Here is a 20636-nt window from a genome sequence, read left to right as displayed (position 1 = left end):
CAGTCGTTATGATGGTATTCTTGACTGAAGCCGCTACTAATCGGTCGAGTAGCTCCTCAGTTGGGATCACGAGGCTGAGTGCACCCCGAAAAATGGCAATAGCGCATGGCTGCCTAGATGGTCACCCATCAAAGTGCCGACAACGCCCGACAGCCGTTAACTTCGGTGATCTCACGGGAACCGGTGTATCCACTGCGGCAAGGCCGTTGCCGTACTTTAGCAAGCCGCACACATAAAAGTTTAAAGACTTTATTTGTGGTAACCTGGACGTACGCTCAGACTTCAGAGCGACAAATATTTCAATTTAATGCAGTTCACTCGCTGGTTCAATGCTTTCTTGTGAGTTGGAGATATTTCCTTCTGCTCCTGCGGTCCCTTTACAGGATACTTCATCTGGCTCCGCTATCCGACAGGTAGCGCCACGCTGATACCGTAAGAAGACTAACTGCTTACACTACCATAGTTGCGGGCTTTTCATTCTACCGGAACATAAAGTTGCAGCTAACGAAAGTTGCATTCGATTTAAAACTGCATTATAAAATCCAACAAATGGCTCTGAGCACTATGGGACTTAACTGCTGAGGTCATCAGTCCCCTAGAACTTACAACTACTTAAACCTAACTTACCTATGGACATCACACACATCCATGCCCGAGAGAGGATTCGAACCTGCGACCGTAGTGGGCGCATGGTTCCAGACTGTAGCGCCTAGTACCGCTCGGCCATAAAATCCGACAATGGCATTAGAACATTGCTTTACATGTATCAGTACATGATCTTTTTCTTTTCGGGAGTTCCTCCCAATTTTTCAGATCAGTAGATACTGGTCACTCACCGGCTCTCAGTGCTATCTGCCATTCTTGCCACCGCATCACCATTTAGTCTAAGACTAAAAGCAAGGAAAGACAGAAAATCAAAGTTTAACTTCCCATAGCCAAGGATTTCATTCGGTACGGGGCGCATACAACGAATGGAAAAGTATGTGTTAGGACTTTCGCAAACTACGAAGAAATAAAATCTGGATGACTGGAGGCTCCTGTCGTACACGAGTCCAATTGTGTAAACTACTGTATTTGTCTGAGTACTGTTATTTTTATTGGTGCGTTTATGTGTTTTAACTATCTGAGTGTTGGGTTAATGAGGCAGAGGTGAAGCAGTCTGATATTTGCCTGGACAGATCTCGGAACTCGCCCAAATAAACAGTCTTGGCTGCCATTGTACGACAGTAACGGTCATTAATCTGGCGCGCCAATGCGATTCGTGTCTTTTTCAACCCCCCGGTCTCGTAACCTAGCGCGCATCCTTGGGTTCTTTGCGTCCTTCTACTTGTTCTACTGTTCTTTCACGCAGTCACTCATCTAATATTTGTCTTGTAATGTTGTAACCGTTACACGTGACTATTACGCAGTATCGAACATCATTCCTTTCCTTTTCTGCACTTCAATCCTATTCCCCAACATGAGTAAGCCTTTAGAAGCCACTGTCGCTACCCGAACCTCAGTATCATTCACCGTATCCATTGGCTCAACATTCTGTGCATGCAAGCTAAAATCATGGCTCAACGCTATATAAGCTGTCACGTGTTCGACATGCAACTTGACTGGAACCACTTGTATCCGAATGCCTCGCCTTAATGAGGTAGGATTTGTAGAGCGGACGCAGTGTGGCTCATATTTAGATCCAGGGTGGAGATGATTCCAGCTATCCGATTAATAGAAACAGTTCTGTGCATGAATGTAAAAAGACGATAGTGTTTCCTGGCGTCAACCATACAGCTCAAAACACTTGCGAGATCAGTAAAGAAATCCTGAAATATCCAAATGAGAATATTGTGCCAGGAGCGGTTTGGAGGACAACAACTGAATATAACATTATAAAGAAGTAAGAAGAAACAGGCTGTCCTTTCATCTTCATATGTCAACAGGTCGTGCCCAGAAATACTCGAGATATGAATTTCAGTGCCAGCGGTTCTAGGCGCTTCAGTCTGGAACCGAGCGACCGCTACGGTCGCAGGTTCGAATCCTGCCTGGGCATGGATGTGTGTGTTGTCCTTAGGTTAGTTAGGTTTAAGTATTCTACGTTCTAGGGGACTGATGACCTCAGATGTTAAGTCCCATAGTGCTCAGAGCCATTTCAACCATTTTTCTTTTGGATTTCAGTGACGGTTTGTTTTTGTTGTTTGTTTTCATTTTGAAACGAGCGAAGGTACGTCTCACGTACGTAACTGAGTCTGACCTGTACCATATTGGTAAGAAAGAAGCTTATCATTCTAAATATACCACTGAATCCTTGCAGCCCGTAATGTCACGACTGAGGATTCGCTCTAAAACAATCGGAGACTTCCCAAAACGAGAGAAGTATCTCTTGCTCACAGCCCATCCAAATAGGTTACAAATACCTCGCAGCAGCAGCATACTTTGGAAACAGCAACAGTACTCCGAATTGGAACCCAAAGGTATTATATGAAAATGTATAAACTAAAATTTAGCCTGAATAAAAAATTCTTTGACAGCAGACAGTAAACCCGAAAGTAAAATTATAATATGCAGTATTCCACTAAACACATTCCCTAATTACCCCGTCCCTTCTCCTTAACAACACATAAGTCAAAAAAGAAAACAATTAATAATGTCATTTATCAGCTATATTAGTTAGTTACATTAATAACAGGAGCTGCAGACCAACAAATTTACAAATTGAACACCAAATGTCTCAGAATCCAGTGTGAACCATTTTGTGAGTATAATAATTATAATACTTGACATTGTACCGGTAAAAGGGATGTTGTGCACATACACCAAAGTATTTGATAAATAATTTCAGTTGATCCATTCGTTTGCTTGTTAAGGAGGAGGAGGAGGAGATTAGTGTTTAACGTCCCTTCGACAACGAGGTCATTAGAGACGGAGCGCAAGCTCGGGTGAGGGAAGGATGGGGAAGGAAATCGGCCGTGCCCTTTCAAAGGAACCATCCCGGAATTTGCCTCAAGCGACTTAGGGAAATCACGGAAAACCTAAATCAGGATGGCCGGAGACGGGATTGATCTGTAGTCCTCCCGAATGCGAGTCCAGTGTGCTAACCACTGCGCCACTTCGCTCGGTTGGTTTGTTAAAAACACCCATTTGAGCATGTGTAGGCTACTGAAATTTTTTTTTTTACAAGACAGTTTCAGTGATCTGTATCAGTGCATCGCTTAACAGCTTACTGAAATACCTATAGCACCATGTGTTTCCTTTAAGAGTAAAGTGAAACTTTATGTTGTCCACATCAACTTGAAATAGCATAAATCATCTTCCCATTAGCCAACCATGATACAACAATGTCTCAGTGTCAACACCGTTAAACGACTATCAAAATTGTTTCATGATTATCTTTGCCCGTAGAAGTAAACATTCATAAATTTGAGTTATCTGGCTCTACTTATTGTCTATTATACTGAACCACCTTTAACAAAAAACTATTATTCTTCAAACACAGAAATTCTTATAGGTTGATTCTGTGTACATATCTTACAATAAAAAGAAGACTTTCGATACAACATTTAAATTATATTTTTATTTTTCCTGACAAATAGGTAAAATTATGCTGCAATACACGTAATTATCTATGATATTACGCTTGATTTCAGTTGAACTTTCACTGTTCTACCTTTACACTTTCTACCTACAGATAATGTACAAATGACTTTTGTGTGATACAACGTTCATAAACTATTCATTAACTTCATAAATGAAGAAAAAAATCACTGCAGAATGATTGCCTGCAAGCAATGGAACGATCAAATATACATATTGGTGCCGTATAGCCACTAATTATTCATGAGTGGGTACCTAATTAAGTTGACTGTAAATGAGATGTGGGCAGAGCACAAATTATGGAGTCTGTTTCAAAGTCTTTGCATCAAATGTCTGGGGCTGACACATCACATCATGGAGAGTAACTTTTGTTATAGATGAAGTGTTTGGCGATTCTTTGCAGAGACACTAGGTTGCATTTTGTGTTGGTTAGTCCTTAAGAGATGGCAGACCACAGGCACTTTGTGGCGTTCATATGCCTTATGTGTTGTCTGTAATCCATTCATTTGCTCTGTATGAAAGAGGCTAGGCCCAGCAAAATTAAAATTCCTCATTGGCTTTTAAAATATCTTTGTCCACGTAGAGACACTCATTCTTAAGTTTTCTCGTTGAAGATTACTCTATAAATGTACTGGGGTAGATAGTATGCAATGCACCTGGTTAGTAGACCCTGCTAGATAAGTGAAGTGTTATTCTCTGAAAGTAGTGAAACCTGAAGGACGCCTAGTGCTGCTGGGAAGCATCAAGAAATTTTTTTCTCTAATACAATTTGTTCCTCACGATGTGATCTATCAGCCCTAGACGTCTGACGCAAAACGCTTGGAACACCCTGTATACTTCGATTAAAATGACATTGTGAATGAAGTTACAGAGATTTGAGTGGTAGCAGCCAGGCTCACTCTACAAAAATTCTTCCATGATCTTGGCATGCTCTCTATGGTGTGGGCACAATCAAGGTCTTGCAGAAAGGGCAGGATACATTGGGTAGAGTAACTCAGGACACTCTCCACCAAACTAATGCCTATGAAGTTATTATATTCTACCAACATTAGCATTGGCATGACTGTAAACCTACGACTGATCTTGCTCATTCTGTCTTCAGCACATGTTGATTCCATACAAATCGAACACAGTGTTTAGACTGTGGATTACAGCTCGTGGGAACCATATAATGCGTGTGAAATGACCTAGTGCTGAATGAGATGTGATATCAGATGGCGTGCAGCTCGTAGCAAGGTGAACGTGTGCAAGGCTCTGCTGCTGGTCTTATCTGTGTTTTCTTAGGAGATGAAAAACTTCTTAGCCAAGACTCAAGAGTCTTGTGGCTCCATAGTAGGCATGACATGTGATCATATAGATGTAATGTTGCACTGACGTGTGTACATAGTAATTTTAGCTTTTACTTTTGACATGCCAAGACATCATTCATCTCATATGTTGTGCATCTGGAGATTTAATGGAAAGGTTTTGTGAACATCTGGCCCCAGATGTTGAAACGTCCCCTTAGAAGAATTATACACGACTGGTCTATATGAAACGTCCCCTTTGAACAATTATACAAGACTGTGCTTAAACTGACACACAATATTTTTAGCGCAACGCAATCTGACTTTCAAAAATCCCTACGAAAGAATGGCCCTGACTAACATTAACCTATACGTTTCACAAATCCCTTGCCTCACAAAAATCTTCCTTACTCAAGCTACTGCAATACAGCGAGCGCCACTGCTGCCAGCTAAATAAAAGATTCAAACTACTGAAGGCACTAACTACTGATAGGCATAGTTAGCAAATGAAAGATTTTAATAGAGAACAAACAATGTATTTACCTCACTAGTCATAATATATATAGTAGTTCATGACACCAATTCTTACAAATTTCAAAACTCCGCCATCTCTCTCCCCACGTCCACCACTGCTGGCGGCTCACCTCCAACTGCGCAACGCTACGCGCTGTTAGCATCCAGCTGCCGCTGCCCAACACTACAATGGCAGACAACAATGCAAACCAGCCACAGACTGCACACAGCACAGCCAGTGATTTTCTTACAGAGCGCTACGTGGCGGCGGCGTTACCAATAAAAAAACTTAAACAGCCTACTTACAATGTTTATAATAACCTGTACGAAGATCTAATGATGGTAACATAGTTTTACCAAAACTGGTCATCCACAATACTATGTTTCATTGCGATCTTGGCTAAGAAGTTTTTCTTCTTCTGAGAAAGTAAATACAGATCGTCCCTTCATACTCAGGAGGAGTAAACTAATTACTTGTGTAAAACTTCCTGGGAGATTAAAACTGTGTGCTGGACCAAGACCTGAACTCGGAACCTTGGCTGCGAAAGGCAAAAGTCCCGAGTTCGAGTCTCGGTCCGGCACACAGTTTTAATCTGCTAGGAAGTTTCCTATCAGCGCACACTCCGCTGCAGGGTGAAAATCTCATTCTAATTACTTGTGTTTTTGCTGCTTGTAGTTCTTCTAGAGCAGTTATTGCATGGGGAGGTTGAGAAGCCAGTGGTCAGGGACACACAGCAACAGTAGCATTTGCATGCATTTGGTCGACCTGCTCGTGAAGTTCACGTCTGAAGTGAAAACTGTATCTGCAGAAAACATGATCCCATACATGCGGTGATACAGGGCGAGCAGCAATCAGGTGTCAGTAGCATGAGCTTGTGGACTCGCGTGACTGCACAGCTAGTTGTGTTTATAATTATTCTCACGATAGTGTTTGTGCAGGAGTGGTGTGTCTATGCAAATGGGTATGCAGTGGTGGGCTGTGCATAGCAGGCCGTAGCATGGGCGTGTCTGTGGCTGTGCAGCTAGTCGTACAAATGTGCTGAGAATTGTGCATGTGCAGGACTGGAGTGCCGGCTTGGATAGAGGCGCAGCTGTGGGCAGTGAGCAGCGGGGGCGCGCATGGCTGTGTGTCTGGTCATGTTTCTAATTGTGCCAACGATTGTGATTGCGCAGAAGTGGTGTGCCGGCGCGGATGGATGCGCAGCGGCGGGCGGCGCGCAGCTGGCTGTAGCATGGGCGCGCGCGTGGCCATGCTGCTGGTCGTGGCGCTGGCGGCGGCGCAGAAGCCCAGCCTGGGTGCGAGCCGCCGGCGCGACGTGTACATCGCCGGGTTCTTCCCGTACGGCCGCCACGTGCCCGAGAGCCGCGTCGGCCGCGGCGTCATGCCATCTGTCATGCTCGCCGTCGATCATATCAACGAGAGCCCCACCGTACTGCGCAACTATATGCTGCACATGTACTGGAACGACACAGAGGTCAGTCAATCAGCAATAAGTCTCTTCCTTCCCTTCCTACGGTGCTATGTCCTAAGTACTCATTCTACAAGTACTTTTAATGTCACTGTTATGTCACGGGCGTCAGTTTCAGGTGACTGGTAAAGTAATTTATCTTCTTATACACATCAAATGCTTATAATTGCTAACGGCCACGTAAGTTTCTTATCCGTCTTGCGGATACCCTTGAGTTGCACAGTACTCCACGAAATCTACACAGCTAGGCTTTCCCAATGAACCACTATAGCCTGGATCTGAGCCAGAGCAATAATCAGGTTCGGTACCTTATAAAATATGACACAAGTGTCAGACTGAATTTCATATCAAAGAGGACCTCTGTATCCATTACCGATTTTGAGACATTCATTCTGAAATCATTGCGTGTTCCTAAGAAATACTACGAAGTAAATTTCCTGGAAAACTATGTGGTTTACGTAAAAAAAATATATATGTTCTGTTCCTCATCAGCATACTCTGGTGAAGTATCCTTACTTGGATATCATTATACTAGTTAGTTACATATATCCAGGAAAGCACGCGAGGGGTGATCTATTTAAACTGACTAGGTAAATGCTGCATTCCATCGCAGTGGACCTCGACTCGTATCGTAATCCCATATTGAATTTTGTATGTATTCTCGTCACAGCTTCAAAAATTGAATTCCAGTCATTATTTGTGCCTTTCGTCTAAAATATGACACATTATCATCGTCCCTGGGATTAAATCGATGCTTAGAAACTCTTGGGTTAGATACCAGCGCGTATTTCACTTATTTGCAGCTGTCTAACTTTCACGACGTTCTCCTCTTTTTATTATTTTTTCTACCCAACGTTTTAGGACATTCGAAAACAGAACACTGTGCTAAAAGGTTATGCTTCAAATTATTGATTTCAGATATCGCATCGTTGCTTTACATCATATTTTATACTTCCCTGAACATAAGGAAATAAGTGTGTTTCACTAATTTTTGGCATAGGTACGAGGTTTAACATCTTCCTGGAATCTAGAGTTGTAAAGCTACAGTCTTGGTATAACTCCAGATTCTTTGGACAAATTGTCGCGAATGTGTTATTTGCGTAGGCGTTTTAAAATTAGAATAATTACTGTCACAGTTGACTTCAACCACATTAACTCGATTTCAGGTGTAATGACAATTCGATGTGAATCAGAATCATGAATATTACAAGATGCTACAAGTGATTCCCCAGTTATGAAGGGTATTACTCAGCGTCAGACACACAGATACTTCGGTGAATAACTTTCTTGTTTTGATATTTGTGATGATATTTCTTATGATATTTGTGATGTTAACGCATAAACTATAGTAAACAATTAACTTCCTTGTGTAGGAAAGGAAAAATTTTACGTGGTACATAGTCTTTGTTTCAAAATTGAGATACTTTAAGTGAGTTTTTGCATAAATATTTAAATTTTGTTTCGAATCATCAAACACGTTCTTTAAAAAAATATTCTGAGGACAGAGCTTTTTACGCAGCTGGTTTGTTAAGAAAGTAGATTTTATTGCACTGAGAGTACGATGAACTTTGACCGGGAAATATAAGATTCAGTGTATTCAGTGTAAACGATGGTACTACTCTCAGCGTTAGGATGTTTATTGTACGACTCTTAATTTTATAGGTTTGAGTATGTGTTTATTACTTACGAATTCAGAGGTAACAACCGTGAAAATAGAATAAAAAGACAAACTAAACGCAGATGAGCAGGGGCAATTCTTCAAAATGCTTAACAGAAGGAGGCAGATATTTCTGCTTCCAGTTTTCCATTTCTCGCTTGGAAACTAGAGAAAAGATTAAGTCCTGTGAATAGAGTTTGCTTTTTCCTTTTTTGACTATAGAAATGAGTTACCAAAGAACTAAAACATTTTTCCTGTTTAAGCGCTATGAGCAAAAGTGCAAATGCGTGAACTTCAACTTCATATTATCCCTTTCGTAAAACATCTTATGGAATATATTCCTTCATGCTTCATAGTGTATCTCAGTAATTTCTTTAAATATAATCACTAAAATATGCCGTAATGATGCCTTAAAAAGCTGCCATCGCATACCCTTGAAATTTGCATCAGTCCTGATGCACTTGCAGAGAAAAAAGTAGTTTAGTTCCTTGGTAACTCATTTCTGTATTCAAAACAGAAAAAGCAAACCCTTTTCACCGGAACTGACTCGTCCTCTAGATTCAAACCGATAATCTGAAAACATAAAACAGTAATTTTTGCCGCCTTCTGTTAAGGGCTTTGAAGAACGGCTCCTGATCATCTGCGTTTAGTTTGTCTGTTTCCCTATTTTCACAGCTGTTACCCATGAATTCGTAATTAAGAAACGTTTACTCTCAGATGTGACACTGTGAGCGTTCGAATTGGAATATATTAAGTCTTTTAGCTTCTGTAAGAAACATTTGGTCATGTTGTAGTACCACAGCTATTCCCCAACTGCTCCTTCGTCAATAAAGGCTGTTACTTCCTCACAATTGGAGTTATAATTTATAGGTTAAAGATTTTATATCCTGATGGAGGTTGTAAGCTGTAAATCCTGCTATTAACAGCCCTATGTGAAAACTTTACCTTCTTCCTATCAACTACTGTATCTTTTAAGCTATGAAGGTAAATGTACACCCTTTAGAGCTGGCTCCAATGTAGAGCGAAAACATCTGTTGCATTATTAACAGTTACATCACGTGGAACAAATATTACTGCGAACTTCAAGTTTTCCTCGGAAGAGAAGGTTATGTTCTCTGAGTTTCCCTCTAAAGATGTATGAGTGAAACAGGTCCTGGGTTTCTGTAAGTGAAAGAGCGGTCATATATTCGTGAATTATCTGTTGAATGCTAGTATCAAAAAAGGCTGTCTGGTGCTAACAAAGGAAAGGATCCGGTGCACATGTCTGTGACTGGACACAACTTCTAAGGAATTATTCGTACTCCACTTAGATATTGCTTGTCTACCCTCGCCTTATTCTTAGGAGTGGGCTGATGCTATTTACTGAACTTATGCAGACTGATCTCGACACAGAGCTACTAGCAGACATGCCTCTAAGTTAGAACGTCTGGCAGGAGGACAGTAACAGCAGCAAGAAGAGTGACGACGAACCGTAATGAATTTTTAGCGACGCGGCCAAATCAGTTCTGAAAAAGGGACTCAAATGGAAGTGAGTGTATGGCGTCAGTGGCAGGCAGTTTCCAGGCGGGAGGTTCGGCCGCCAAATACATGTCTTATTGAGGGCGACGCCACACTGGGCAACTTGCGCGTCGACAATCGGGATGAAATGATAATGAGGGCAGCACAACATCCAGTACTTGCGGGGAGAAAATCTCCTTCCCCAGCCCGGAATCGAACTCGGGCCCCCATGCATGGCAATCCAACGCGCTGACCATTCAGCTAATGGGATGGTTCAATTTCCACCATCGCCAATGACAATTCCTGAGAAATATGTCAAGAAACGTGCGGCGCATTCACCACCACCGCTCTACCAGATACGAACATCATTCGAGAACTTTGGAATGATCCTGAAAAACCTATTCTAACTGCGCACAAAGGAAATGTCACTGTACTATTTGCGCTGTCAGGGTGCTGTCGCAGAATGGGCAGCCTACTCGGAGACCCAGCATGGATAAAATTGTAGGAAGACACGAAGAGTGAAGAACAAGGCCACTGCCGAAAGAAATCGTTAAGAAGCTTCGACCACGTACTGCTGCACCACCAAGGCTCTATGGCTTACGTAATTTTCACAAACCACAAACAAGTTGTTCTCTACGTCCAATCGTCTCCTTATTCACCAGAGTGCCGCTTGCTGATTCCCTCAAGTTGATCAGGGAGCAAGTTAGCCCGACAATGAGTAATCTCTTTGAATTTGTCCTCATATTAACATTCTTTCTCTTCAGTGGAGACTATTATGAACAATCGGATGGCGTCGCCATGGGATGCCCTCTGTCATCGATCTGGCAAACTTGTTTATGTAGGGTTTCGAAGAGAAAGCTCTGGAAACAGCTGCATTGAAGCCTAGCTGCTTTTACAGATATGCTGATGACACATGTGTTGTATAGCCACATAGTAGCGAAAACTTTCAGAAGCTCCTTCAACATCTGAGCTCTCGGCACCCCAGAATCAAATTCAGCATGGGGGTGGCGCTGTCAGCTGCCATCATCCTTCACAGCGTGATGGTGCACTGCGCACACTGGTGCACAGAGCCTGTGCAATATCGGGCGGAGAAAGAGTACAAAAGGAGATTAACCACCTTGAGGATGTATTCAAGAAGATCGGAATGGCAGGAGACAAATCCGGCGTGCATTCAGGCAGAAGTTACAGGCCTAGCAAATAGAATATGACGCAAAAGCTTATCTGCAGTACTCTGGCCACGTATCCAATAAAATCGGCAGAATACTTGCTCTACCTAATATTAAATGAGTTTTCCGCCCATCCTCTGAAAACGCGTGCGCTATTAGATACGGTGAAAGACGACTTGGAGCTATGTAAACCGGGTGTTCACCGTATTCCATGTAAATGGGTAAGGCATACATCTGGCAGACTGTGCGAGCAATCGAAAAAACATTCAAAGAACACAGAAGACACACAGAACTTAAGCAAACAACATAATCTGCTTTTGCGGAATATTGTATGGCTACTGGGGACTCAGTGAAGTATGAACAAACGGACTTCTTAAGACAGACCTTGTCGTTTTGGGACTGTGTTCTGAAACACGTCGACAGGCTGATCAACAGAGATAGTAGCTACGCACCAAACAAAGTTTGGGACCTAGTGCTCAGTCAACTATTATCGCAATGTCGGCCGAGAACCCCTTCCAGCCGGCCGCAGTGGCCGCGCGGTTTTAGGTGCTATAGTCTGGAACCACGTGCCCGCTATGGTCGCAGGTTCGAATCCTGCTCAGGCATGGATGTGTGTGATGTCCTTAGGTTAGTTAGGTTTAAGTAGTTCTAAGATCTAGGGGACTGGTGACCACAGTAGTTCAGTCCCATAGTGCTCAGTTCCATTTGACCCATTTTTTTAACTACTTCCGTGCACGACGGTGGCTACAGCAGCACTGAGGGACCGGGGTCCCCATAGCTTTCGGCGATGGCATCTGCCACCACTCGACCCCACACACCGTGTGACCGGGTAGTGGGGGCAGAGATGGGGAGCAATCGCAGTATTAAAGAGGGGGAATGTAGCGAAGGTGCCCATTCACCACATCACCCAAGGACAATTCGTATAAATATGGTTTTCCTTTTCTTCCGCACAGGAACGACAGGAACAGCATTTTCATGCTTACACTGCTCAACATGTCTAGCAAGGACAGCTCTCCAATGAAGCGTCAGCGTGACAAGGCACTCGTTCTACAGCTATCGCTTGAAGATGAATGGAAAGGTACGCTGTTGAAGTATCATATTACGAAGACGACTGCATCCGGCGGGATATCCGACACAAGTACAAAGAAAGCTAAAACAATTTATCTAATGCCTCAAAATCTACCTCATAGAGCAACAGCTGATTACAACTCAGTTGTGAATCCGAGTACAAACACACCACAATGCGTCTGTGGACGCCAAATAGAAATTTTAGTGTAATAACTGACGAAGAGAAAAGTTAATGAAATGGTGTAAATCTGTAGCCTTGTCACGGTGTAAACTTTTCAGGAAGAAGGTAAATGCGTCTTGCTACGAACTGTAAATAAATAGTAGAAATCGTGAAATGTAAAAGAGAGACAAAAGACAGAAATCCGATACAGTAAGTCTCATGTCATATCCTTTCTTGGTCAATTTCCTGAATTTTTCTACAAGGACATCAGTCTTGATCGATAGAATTACCAAAGCCAATGTCTTTTGAAAACTTTGTCTTCGTTCGAATAAATGTCGTAATAGACAAATGACCTCAGTGGGACGCTTCCATAATCTTACACTTGTCCTGGCAAGCGAAGACTGCTTCATATGAGAATAGCAATTAAAATCATTCGCCACCTATGAACTCTGTCATGCATTACAGAGTCAGGTGACCCTTCAGGGTGAAGTGTGTACCGTGTACCAGCGTTCTTTAGTGAGGTACATAGATGGAAGTTGTCATTTGTGTACGTTTTATTCAACTAAGCACATGCAATGTGACATCTTAATGCAATAGAAGTTGAACCAAAAAGGATAGATTTTGCGTCTTGTTGCTGCAGATGACAATGTCGCTACATCTGTCATCCATAAATTGTGGACACGCTACAGGGAGATAGATTTGTACACACGATGAGTTGGGCAAGGTCGCCAACGCATTACAACGCCGTTTGAAGCCGATATTCGGCCATCTCTTCGTTACGGCGTCACAGAGATACTACCAGAACACTAAAGGGAGTTCTTAGAAGCGCAACTGGAGCTGCTTTGCCTAATACTACTGTAATGAACACGTTTTGAGAAAAGACCGTACGACCCAAACGTCCTGTTCGAGTACCCCGATCGACACAACATCTAGCAACAACCCATCAGTTTTACCTGTCCCATGTCAACTGGCAACTTTGTTAGTGGTGAAACGTGTTAGTGATAGGCGTGTACAGATATCCTCTGTCGCGAGGTGATTGACGTGTTCATGCGCGGAGACCTATGACGAGCGGTGCCTCCCAGATGATCTCCAGGAAATCGACAGATTTCCAATGTTATGTGATGTGGGGAAGCATCAGAGTTGTCAGTTCAAAAAATGGTTCAAATGGCTCTGAGCACTACGGGACTTAACTTCTGAGGTCATCAGTCCCCTAGAACGTAGAACTACTTAAACCTAACTAACCTAAGGACATCACACACATCCACGCCCGAGGCAGAATTCGAACCTTCGACCGGAGAGGTCGCTCGGCTCCAGACTGTAGCGCCTAGAACGGCACGGCCACTCCGGCCGGCCTGTTGTAAGTCATACATATCTTGTCCGTAGTCGCCTTACGGCCAAGCAGTAAATTGCACAGGTCCTGTTGACCATATGATTCACGTTGCATACGATGGTGGCTCTGAATTCCTTCTAGTATCAGGGGCCATGTGCAGGGCGACAGCAGGGATGTCTTGCGAAGGCCGGACATTGAGATAAAGCAACGGCCAGCAGTGACTCCCGACCTAAATGCCATCATGCGTATGTGGAACAGGCTTTATGGACGTGTTCATGGTCGTCCTGTTCCACTACAGACTCTCCAAGAACTCTCATGGACTCTCATTGAAGAATGGGAACGGATACCATAGGGTCACCTCCGTAGGCTTATACAGAGCATGCCACGTAGGTATCAAGCAGCGATAAACGCTCACGGACGATATGCACGGTACTGAAGCTCTCAAAGTCCAACGAAAAGCAGCCACGGTGGCGGTATTTATGACTATTTCCACTTTGTTTTCGAGTACTGTCGGACATTTCAGTTATTTTTATGCAAACAATCGAGGATGTAATGATATTTAATGGTGTACTTAACTTGTTAAAGATAAAGGTATAATTTGACAACATATCTAGTCCTCAATTATTTCTCAATGGAGTATGTTCCCCTAATTTTTTTTAAGAAGTGCAGCTCTCCACTACTGTGACTGACGGGAACAGGTGTGGAATTCTTTGTACGTTATAAATTTTGATTTCCAATGTAGACAAATAATCAACCGAAGTCACTGAGCTACGTGATGTGGCAAGTCTGTAAATCCTGCATTCTAAATGTTCTAAGTGTCATTACTTGTTATAAACACTGTCTTCTAGGTACAGCTAAACACTCTGAATACACAAGTCTGACATATGCTCACCTCAGTCATAGCGCGACGACTGTCCACTCGTAGCAGAAGTACAACTCGAACTGTACTCGAGGAGAAACTGCTGCGGTTGTCCCTTGCGGCAGTATTTCATTACTGCTGTGCAGCGGTGGTGTCTCGCAACTCCCGGGAGGCGCGGCTAAAGCCTCGTCTGGATTGGCGCTGCTGAGGACGCTTCGTGGACATGCAGCGTCTTTGGGGTTGTCGACTGTTGGTGTGACGTTATCGATTATCGACAACACCGCACTAACAATAACTACGAAAGGAAACTACTTGAAAAATTCTCGATTTGTATAGTATTACCAAACAACGCGAATTTCATAGCACTTGATGTTTTAATACTGGGCGGCCAAAATAAACTGGCCAGGGACTTCGGCACAAAATACCAGACTTTATTGTATGCAACGGCTGTTCTAAACAGGTTTTTCTGGTGCATAATGGCACAGTTTCTGTAAGTTCAGATGTTCAGATAAGCTGACCCAGACCTCATTTGAAGGAATGAAAAATTTAGAATACAAATGTTCTGATATCATTTCGTTCAGAAAGCACCTGTAGAAGTGAATGCCGCAGCAAGGTCTGGAGGCACTAACTAATGCACAAACGACTCTTTGAGAGCATGTAGGTGCTTGGCTGGAAGCGATATGTTACATAGCTAATACTTTCTAGTTTTCGAACTCTTTTCGTGGCGTTTTCTAGTGGCCTTCTTGTTGTACAGGTAACGTTCTCACGAATTTCCCGAAAATCTTTTATCACTAGCTTCATTTCGGCTGCTCTACAATTTCCCAGTTTTTGGCGATCATGAAGGTTGTGGAGAATACTGAAAGTAACTCAGAACATCAAATGAGCGGAACTATGAACGACAACTTTCGCCACGTGCTGCTTGTTGTATTTCGTTCTCAATTCTCGTGCTAATAACTAAATCTATTGCACATGATATCGATAAAAATCCAGTTTTCATGCTCGGATTTTTCAAATCCCTTATGATTTCCTAACTTCAGCTGCTCGGTCCAATATCAGATTAATAAGTACTGGATGACCTAGCAGTTGTTTCATTAATCGGCCGTTTCCCTGCTGTCAATTTTCATATACTTCCTTCCTCAATAATTCTTCTTAGCATCTCCCTATTTCGTATTTTATCAGACCACTTACGAAATCATTAATGAATTTTCAGAGATACTCTAATTAAGAAAGCTTTAGATAATGATTAAAACGATCAAAGTTGCTTACAACTTCTATAGAACAGTTTGGCTGGCAAGTGAGCAAGTGAATTTGGAGAAGACTTCATGAAACAAAGTAGGAAGGAACATGTCAATAATTACAGTCCACGCAAGAGACTTTACGCATACTTCTCAAATTTAAGTTTTCCATGGTTCACTCACAAGTTAATCAAACATAAAAATCTGAAGTGTCAATGAACAAAATCTTACAAGAGCTGCAAATCATAGTCTTGTGTTGATATTATCAACTTGATACATAATTACATTAGTTTCAGATCCGATTTATTTAATGCACTCTGTGATCAAAAGTATCCGAACCCTCCCTCAAAAAAACATACTTTTTTTCATATTAGGTGCATTGTGCTGCCTTCTACTGCCAGGTACTCCATTTCAGCGACCTCTGTAGTCATTAGACATCGTGAGAGAGCCTAATGGGGCGCTCCGCTGAACTCACGGACTTCGAACGTGGTCAGGTGATTGGTGTCACTTGTGTCACACGTCTGTACGCAATCAATGACGTGCAATGTTTCAAAGTATTTCAGATCGTCCGAGTTAGACGATGGTTAACAGTTTACGAAGAACACCTCTGTTAATAAATGTCGTGCGATTAGGGCCTCCCGTCGGGTAGACCGTTCGCCGGGTGCAAGTCTTTCGATTTGACGCCACTTCGGCGACTTGCACGTCGACGTGGATGAAATAATTATGATTAGGACAACACAACACCCAGTCCCTGAGCGGAGAAAATCGCCGACCCAGCCGGGAATCGAACCCGGACCCTTAGCATTTACATTCGTCGCGCTGATCACTCAGCTACCGGGGGCAGACAGATGTTCAAACTTAACTGCTAAGGTCATCAGTTACTAAGCTTTCACAGTACTTAACCTAAATTATCCTAAGGACAAACACACACACATCCCCGAGGGAGGACTCGAACCTCCTCTGGGAACAGCCGCACAGTCCATGACTGCAGCGACTTGACATGAAGTCCATGAATGGCTGCAGATGGTCTCCAAGTAGTCGAAAATAATCATTTCCGGTCAATGATCGGTTCAGTTGGACCAGAGGACCCAGTCCATTCCACGTAAAACACGGCCCGCTCTGTTATGGAGCCAACATCGGCTTGTACAGTGCCTTGTTGACAACTGAGGTCCATGGTTTTGCGGGACCTGCACCAAACTCTAACACTACCAACAACTTTTACCAACTGAAATCGGGACTCATCTGACCAGGGCACGGTTTTCCAGTCGTCTAGGGTGCAACCGATGCGGTCACGAGCGCAGATGATGTCTTGCTGTTAGCAAAGACACTCATTTCAGTCGTCTGCTGCTGTAGTGCACTAATGCGAAATTTCGACGCACTCTTCTTATGAATTCCTTTGTCGCAGGTTCCACATTGATTTCTGCGGTAATTTCAGACATTGTTGCTTGCCTGTTAGCACTAACAACTCCATGCCATCGCCGCTGCTCTCTGTCGTTAAATGATGGTCGTCGGCCACTGCGGTGTCCGTGGTGAGAGATAACGCTCGAAATGTGGTATTCTCGGCACCCTTCTGACACTGTGCTCTCGGAATATTGAATTCCCCTACGATTTCCGAAATAGAATGTCCCATGCGTCTAGCTTCAACTACCTTTCAACGTTAAGAGTCAGTTAATACCAGTCATGTGGCCACAATCACGTCGAAGTCCTTTTCAAATGGATCCACATGACAGCTCCGCCAATGCACTGCCCTTTATATCTTGTGTACGCGATACTACCGCCATGTGTGTGTGTGTGTGTGTGTCGTTATCGCGTGTCTTGGTACGAATTCAGTGTATACAGGGTGAGTAAGGAGGAAAGGTACATGCCTTGAGGGGTGATAGTATTAGTGATTCTGAACAAAAAACTTCAGATGAACGTAAACGCTATTCCGAATGGTTTCCGAGATAGAACAGATTTGGTATCACTTTTGCAAGTTCTTCTTGAATAATTCGAAAACCACACCCTCCAGCGAAAACGTACCTCATTACAAAATTAAACTACATTAAATTTCGTACAAAAAAGGTCCTATCCATTTTTTTTCTCCAGAACTAATGGTTTGTGCGAAGAGAGCGCGACAATATTGAAAAACTCGTTCGACGCGCATGCGGTGTAGCTTACGTAGTTTTTGTAGGTCAACTTGAGGGAGCATATTGAGATAGCAAGTAGAGACGGACAAGTTGATACGGAACACTTGTGGTCTGTCAAGTCAGGAAACTATTTCTAATTGGCCTACAAGTTGCAGCGCATGCGCGTCGAGCAAGTTTTTCAACGTTCTCGTGCACTCTTCGCACAAACCATTATTTCTACAGAAAAAATAAATAGGAATTTTTTTTGTAGGAAATTTAATATAGTTTAATTTTGTACTGCAACACGTTTTCGCTGAAGAGTGCGGTTTTCGAGTTATTCAAGAAAAACGTACAAAAGTGATATTAAATGTGTTCTATCCCGGAAACCATTCGGAATAGGGCATACGGACGTATGAAGTTTCTAGTTCAGAACCACTAATATCATCACCCCTCAAAGCGTGTACATTTCCTCCTGACTCTCCCTGTATGTGTATGTATTTATGTATGCTCCACATCTCCTCCTAAACCACTGGACTGATTTCAGTCAAAGTTGGCACAGACTTTACTTACTCTCTGGAAAAAATCGCTGTGAGGGTAAAAACAACGTACCTATCAAAGTGGTGGGTGAGGGTTTGTGGCCGACGACTCACAAATAGCCGGACTTCATGCCTTCAGTATTTGCGAATGAGAGCACTTAGTGGCTTGCAACACACGTCACGCATAATTTCAAACCATCACGAATATCTCGTTGACAATCCGACGGAATGTTGAATGGAAGAAAGTTTATCGCTTACCACATTCTCGCTGCTTATACAGTAAAACTTCCGCGTAAGGCATGACAGTTTAGTTTATTACATCTTCGCTACTGGCTGCATTCGTTACACGCTTTGCAGACAATATTCACATATGCTGGTGAATGTACCTGCGAAATTATATCATTGTACGACACTTAGTTATAGGAGATATGACGTTATAAACAACGAAATGCGTGAAGAACTGCTGCATGTCGCATGATATTAAATTCTTTACTTCTTTGCTACTATCTCAATTTGCAACATATTTCGCAGACAGTATCCACATATGACGCAATTTATATATATATCTAATATATATCTTTGTTCGACACAAGTTTAACAGATAAGACTGCATAAACATGTCAAAAATAAACTTCAGGGGAAAATTCGCCAGAGGTACAAGTTAAAGACGTTTAGAAATATGAGTGAAGTATGTTAAATCACTAGGGGTAAGATAGATACTTCTTACAGGAAAATTAAAGAGACTTTTGGAGAAAAGAGAAACACTTCTATGAATATCAAGCTCTCAGATGGAAATCCCGTTCCAAGCAAAGAAGGGAAAGCAGTAAGATGAAGGAATATATAGAGGGTTTATACAAGGGCGATGTTCTTGAGGACAATATTATGGAAGTGGAAAATAATGTAGACGAAGATGAAATGGGAGATACGATACTGCGTGAAGAGTTTGACAGAGCACTGAAAGACCTGAGTCAAAAAAAGGCCCCGGGAGTAGAAAACATTCCATTAGAACTACTGACGGCCTTGGGAGAGCCAGTCCTCATGAAACTCTGCCATCTGGTGAGAAAGATGTATGAGACACGCGAAATACCCTCGGACTTCAAGAAGAAGAATATAATAATTCCAATCCCAAGGAAAGCAAGTGCTGACAGATGTGAAAATTACCGAACAGTCAGTTTAATAAGTCACGACTGCAAAATACTAACGCGAATTCTTTACAGACGAATGGAAAAACTGGTAGAAGCCGACCTCGGGGAAGATCAGTCTGGATTCCGTAGAAATGTTGGAACATGTGAGGCAATACTGATTCTACGACTTATCTTAGAAGCTAGATTAAGGAAAGACAAACCTACGTTTCTAGCATTTGTAGATTTAGAGAAAGTTTTTGACAATGTTGACTGGAATACTCTCTTTCCAATTCTGAAGGTGGCAGGGGTAAAATACAGGGAGCGAAAGGCTATTTACAATTTGTACAGAAAGCAGATGGCAGTTATAAGAGTCGAGGGAAATGAAAGGGAAGCAGTGGTTGGGAAGGGAGCGAGACAGGGTTATAGCCCCTCCCAGATGTTATTCAATCTGTATATTGAGCAAGCAGTGAAGGAAACAAAAGAAAAATTCGAAGTAGGTATTAAAATCCATGGAGAAGAAATAAAAACTTTGAGGTTCGCCGATGATATTGTAATTCTGTCAGAGACAGCAAAGGACTTAGAAGAGCAGTTGAACGGAATGGATAGTGTCTTGAAAGAAGAATATAAGATGAACATCAACAAAAGCAAAACGAGGATAATGGAATGTAGTCAAATTAAGTCGGGTGATGCTGAGGGAATTTGATTAGGAAATGAGACCCTTAAAGTTGCAAAGGAGTTTTGCTATTTGGGGAGCAAAATAACTGATGATGGTCGAAGTAGAGAGGATATAAAATGTAGACTGGCAATGGCAAGGAATGCGTTTCTGAAGAAGAGAAATTTGTTAACATCGAGTATAGATTTAATTGTCAGGAAGCGTTTCTGAAAGTATTTGTATGGAGCGTAGCCATGTATGGAAGTGAAACATGGACGATAACTAGTTTGGACAAGATGCGAATAGAAGCTTTCGAAATGTTGTGCTTCAGAAGAATGCTGAAGATTAGATGGGTAGATCATATAACTAATGAGGAGGTATTGAATAGGATTGGGGAGAAGAG

The 20636-nt window shown here is 42.5% G+C and overlaps 1 protein-coding gene across 1 annotated transcript in view; it reads left to right on the top strand.

Moving 5' to 3' along the window:
- The window catches only part of LOC126298404 (gamma-aminobutyric acid type B receptor subunit 2), a 1564981-nt gene that overhangs the window by 199912 nt on the left and 1344433 nt on the right, over nucleotides 1-20636 (top strand). Inside the window, exon 2 of the mRNA XM_049989720.1 lies at nucleotides 6549-6850. Coding sequence (XP_049845677.1) covers nucleotides 6572-6850 — 279 coding nt within the window. The 5' untranslated portion in view covers nucleotides 6549-6571. The remainder of the gene's footprint in view (nucleotides 1-6548; nucleotides 6851-20636) is intronic.

Source organism: Schistocerca gregaria, chromosome X (assembly GCF_023897955.1).
Source record: "Schistocerca gregaria isolate iqSchGreg1 chromosome X, iqSchGreg1.2, whole genome shotgun sequence".
Classification (NCBI taxonomy): Eukaryota; Metazoa; Arthropoda; class Insecta; order Orthoptera; family Acrididae; genus Schistocerca; species Schistocerca gregaria.
Note: the sequence above shows the minus strand (reverse complement) of the source record. Positions and strands in the feature narration are given on the sequence as shown.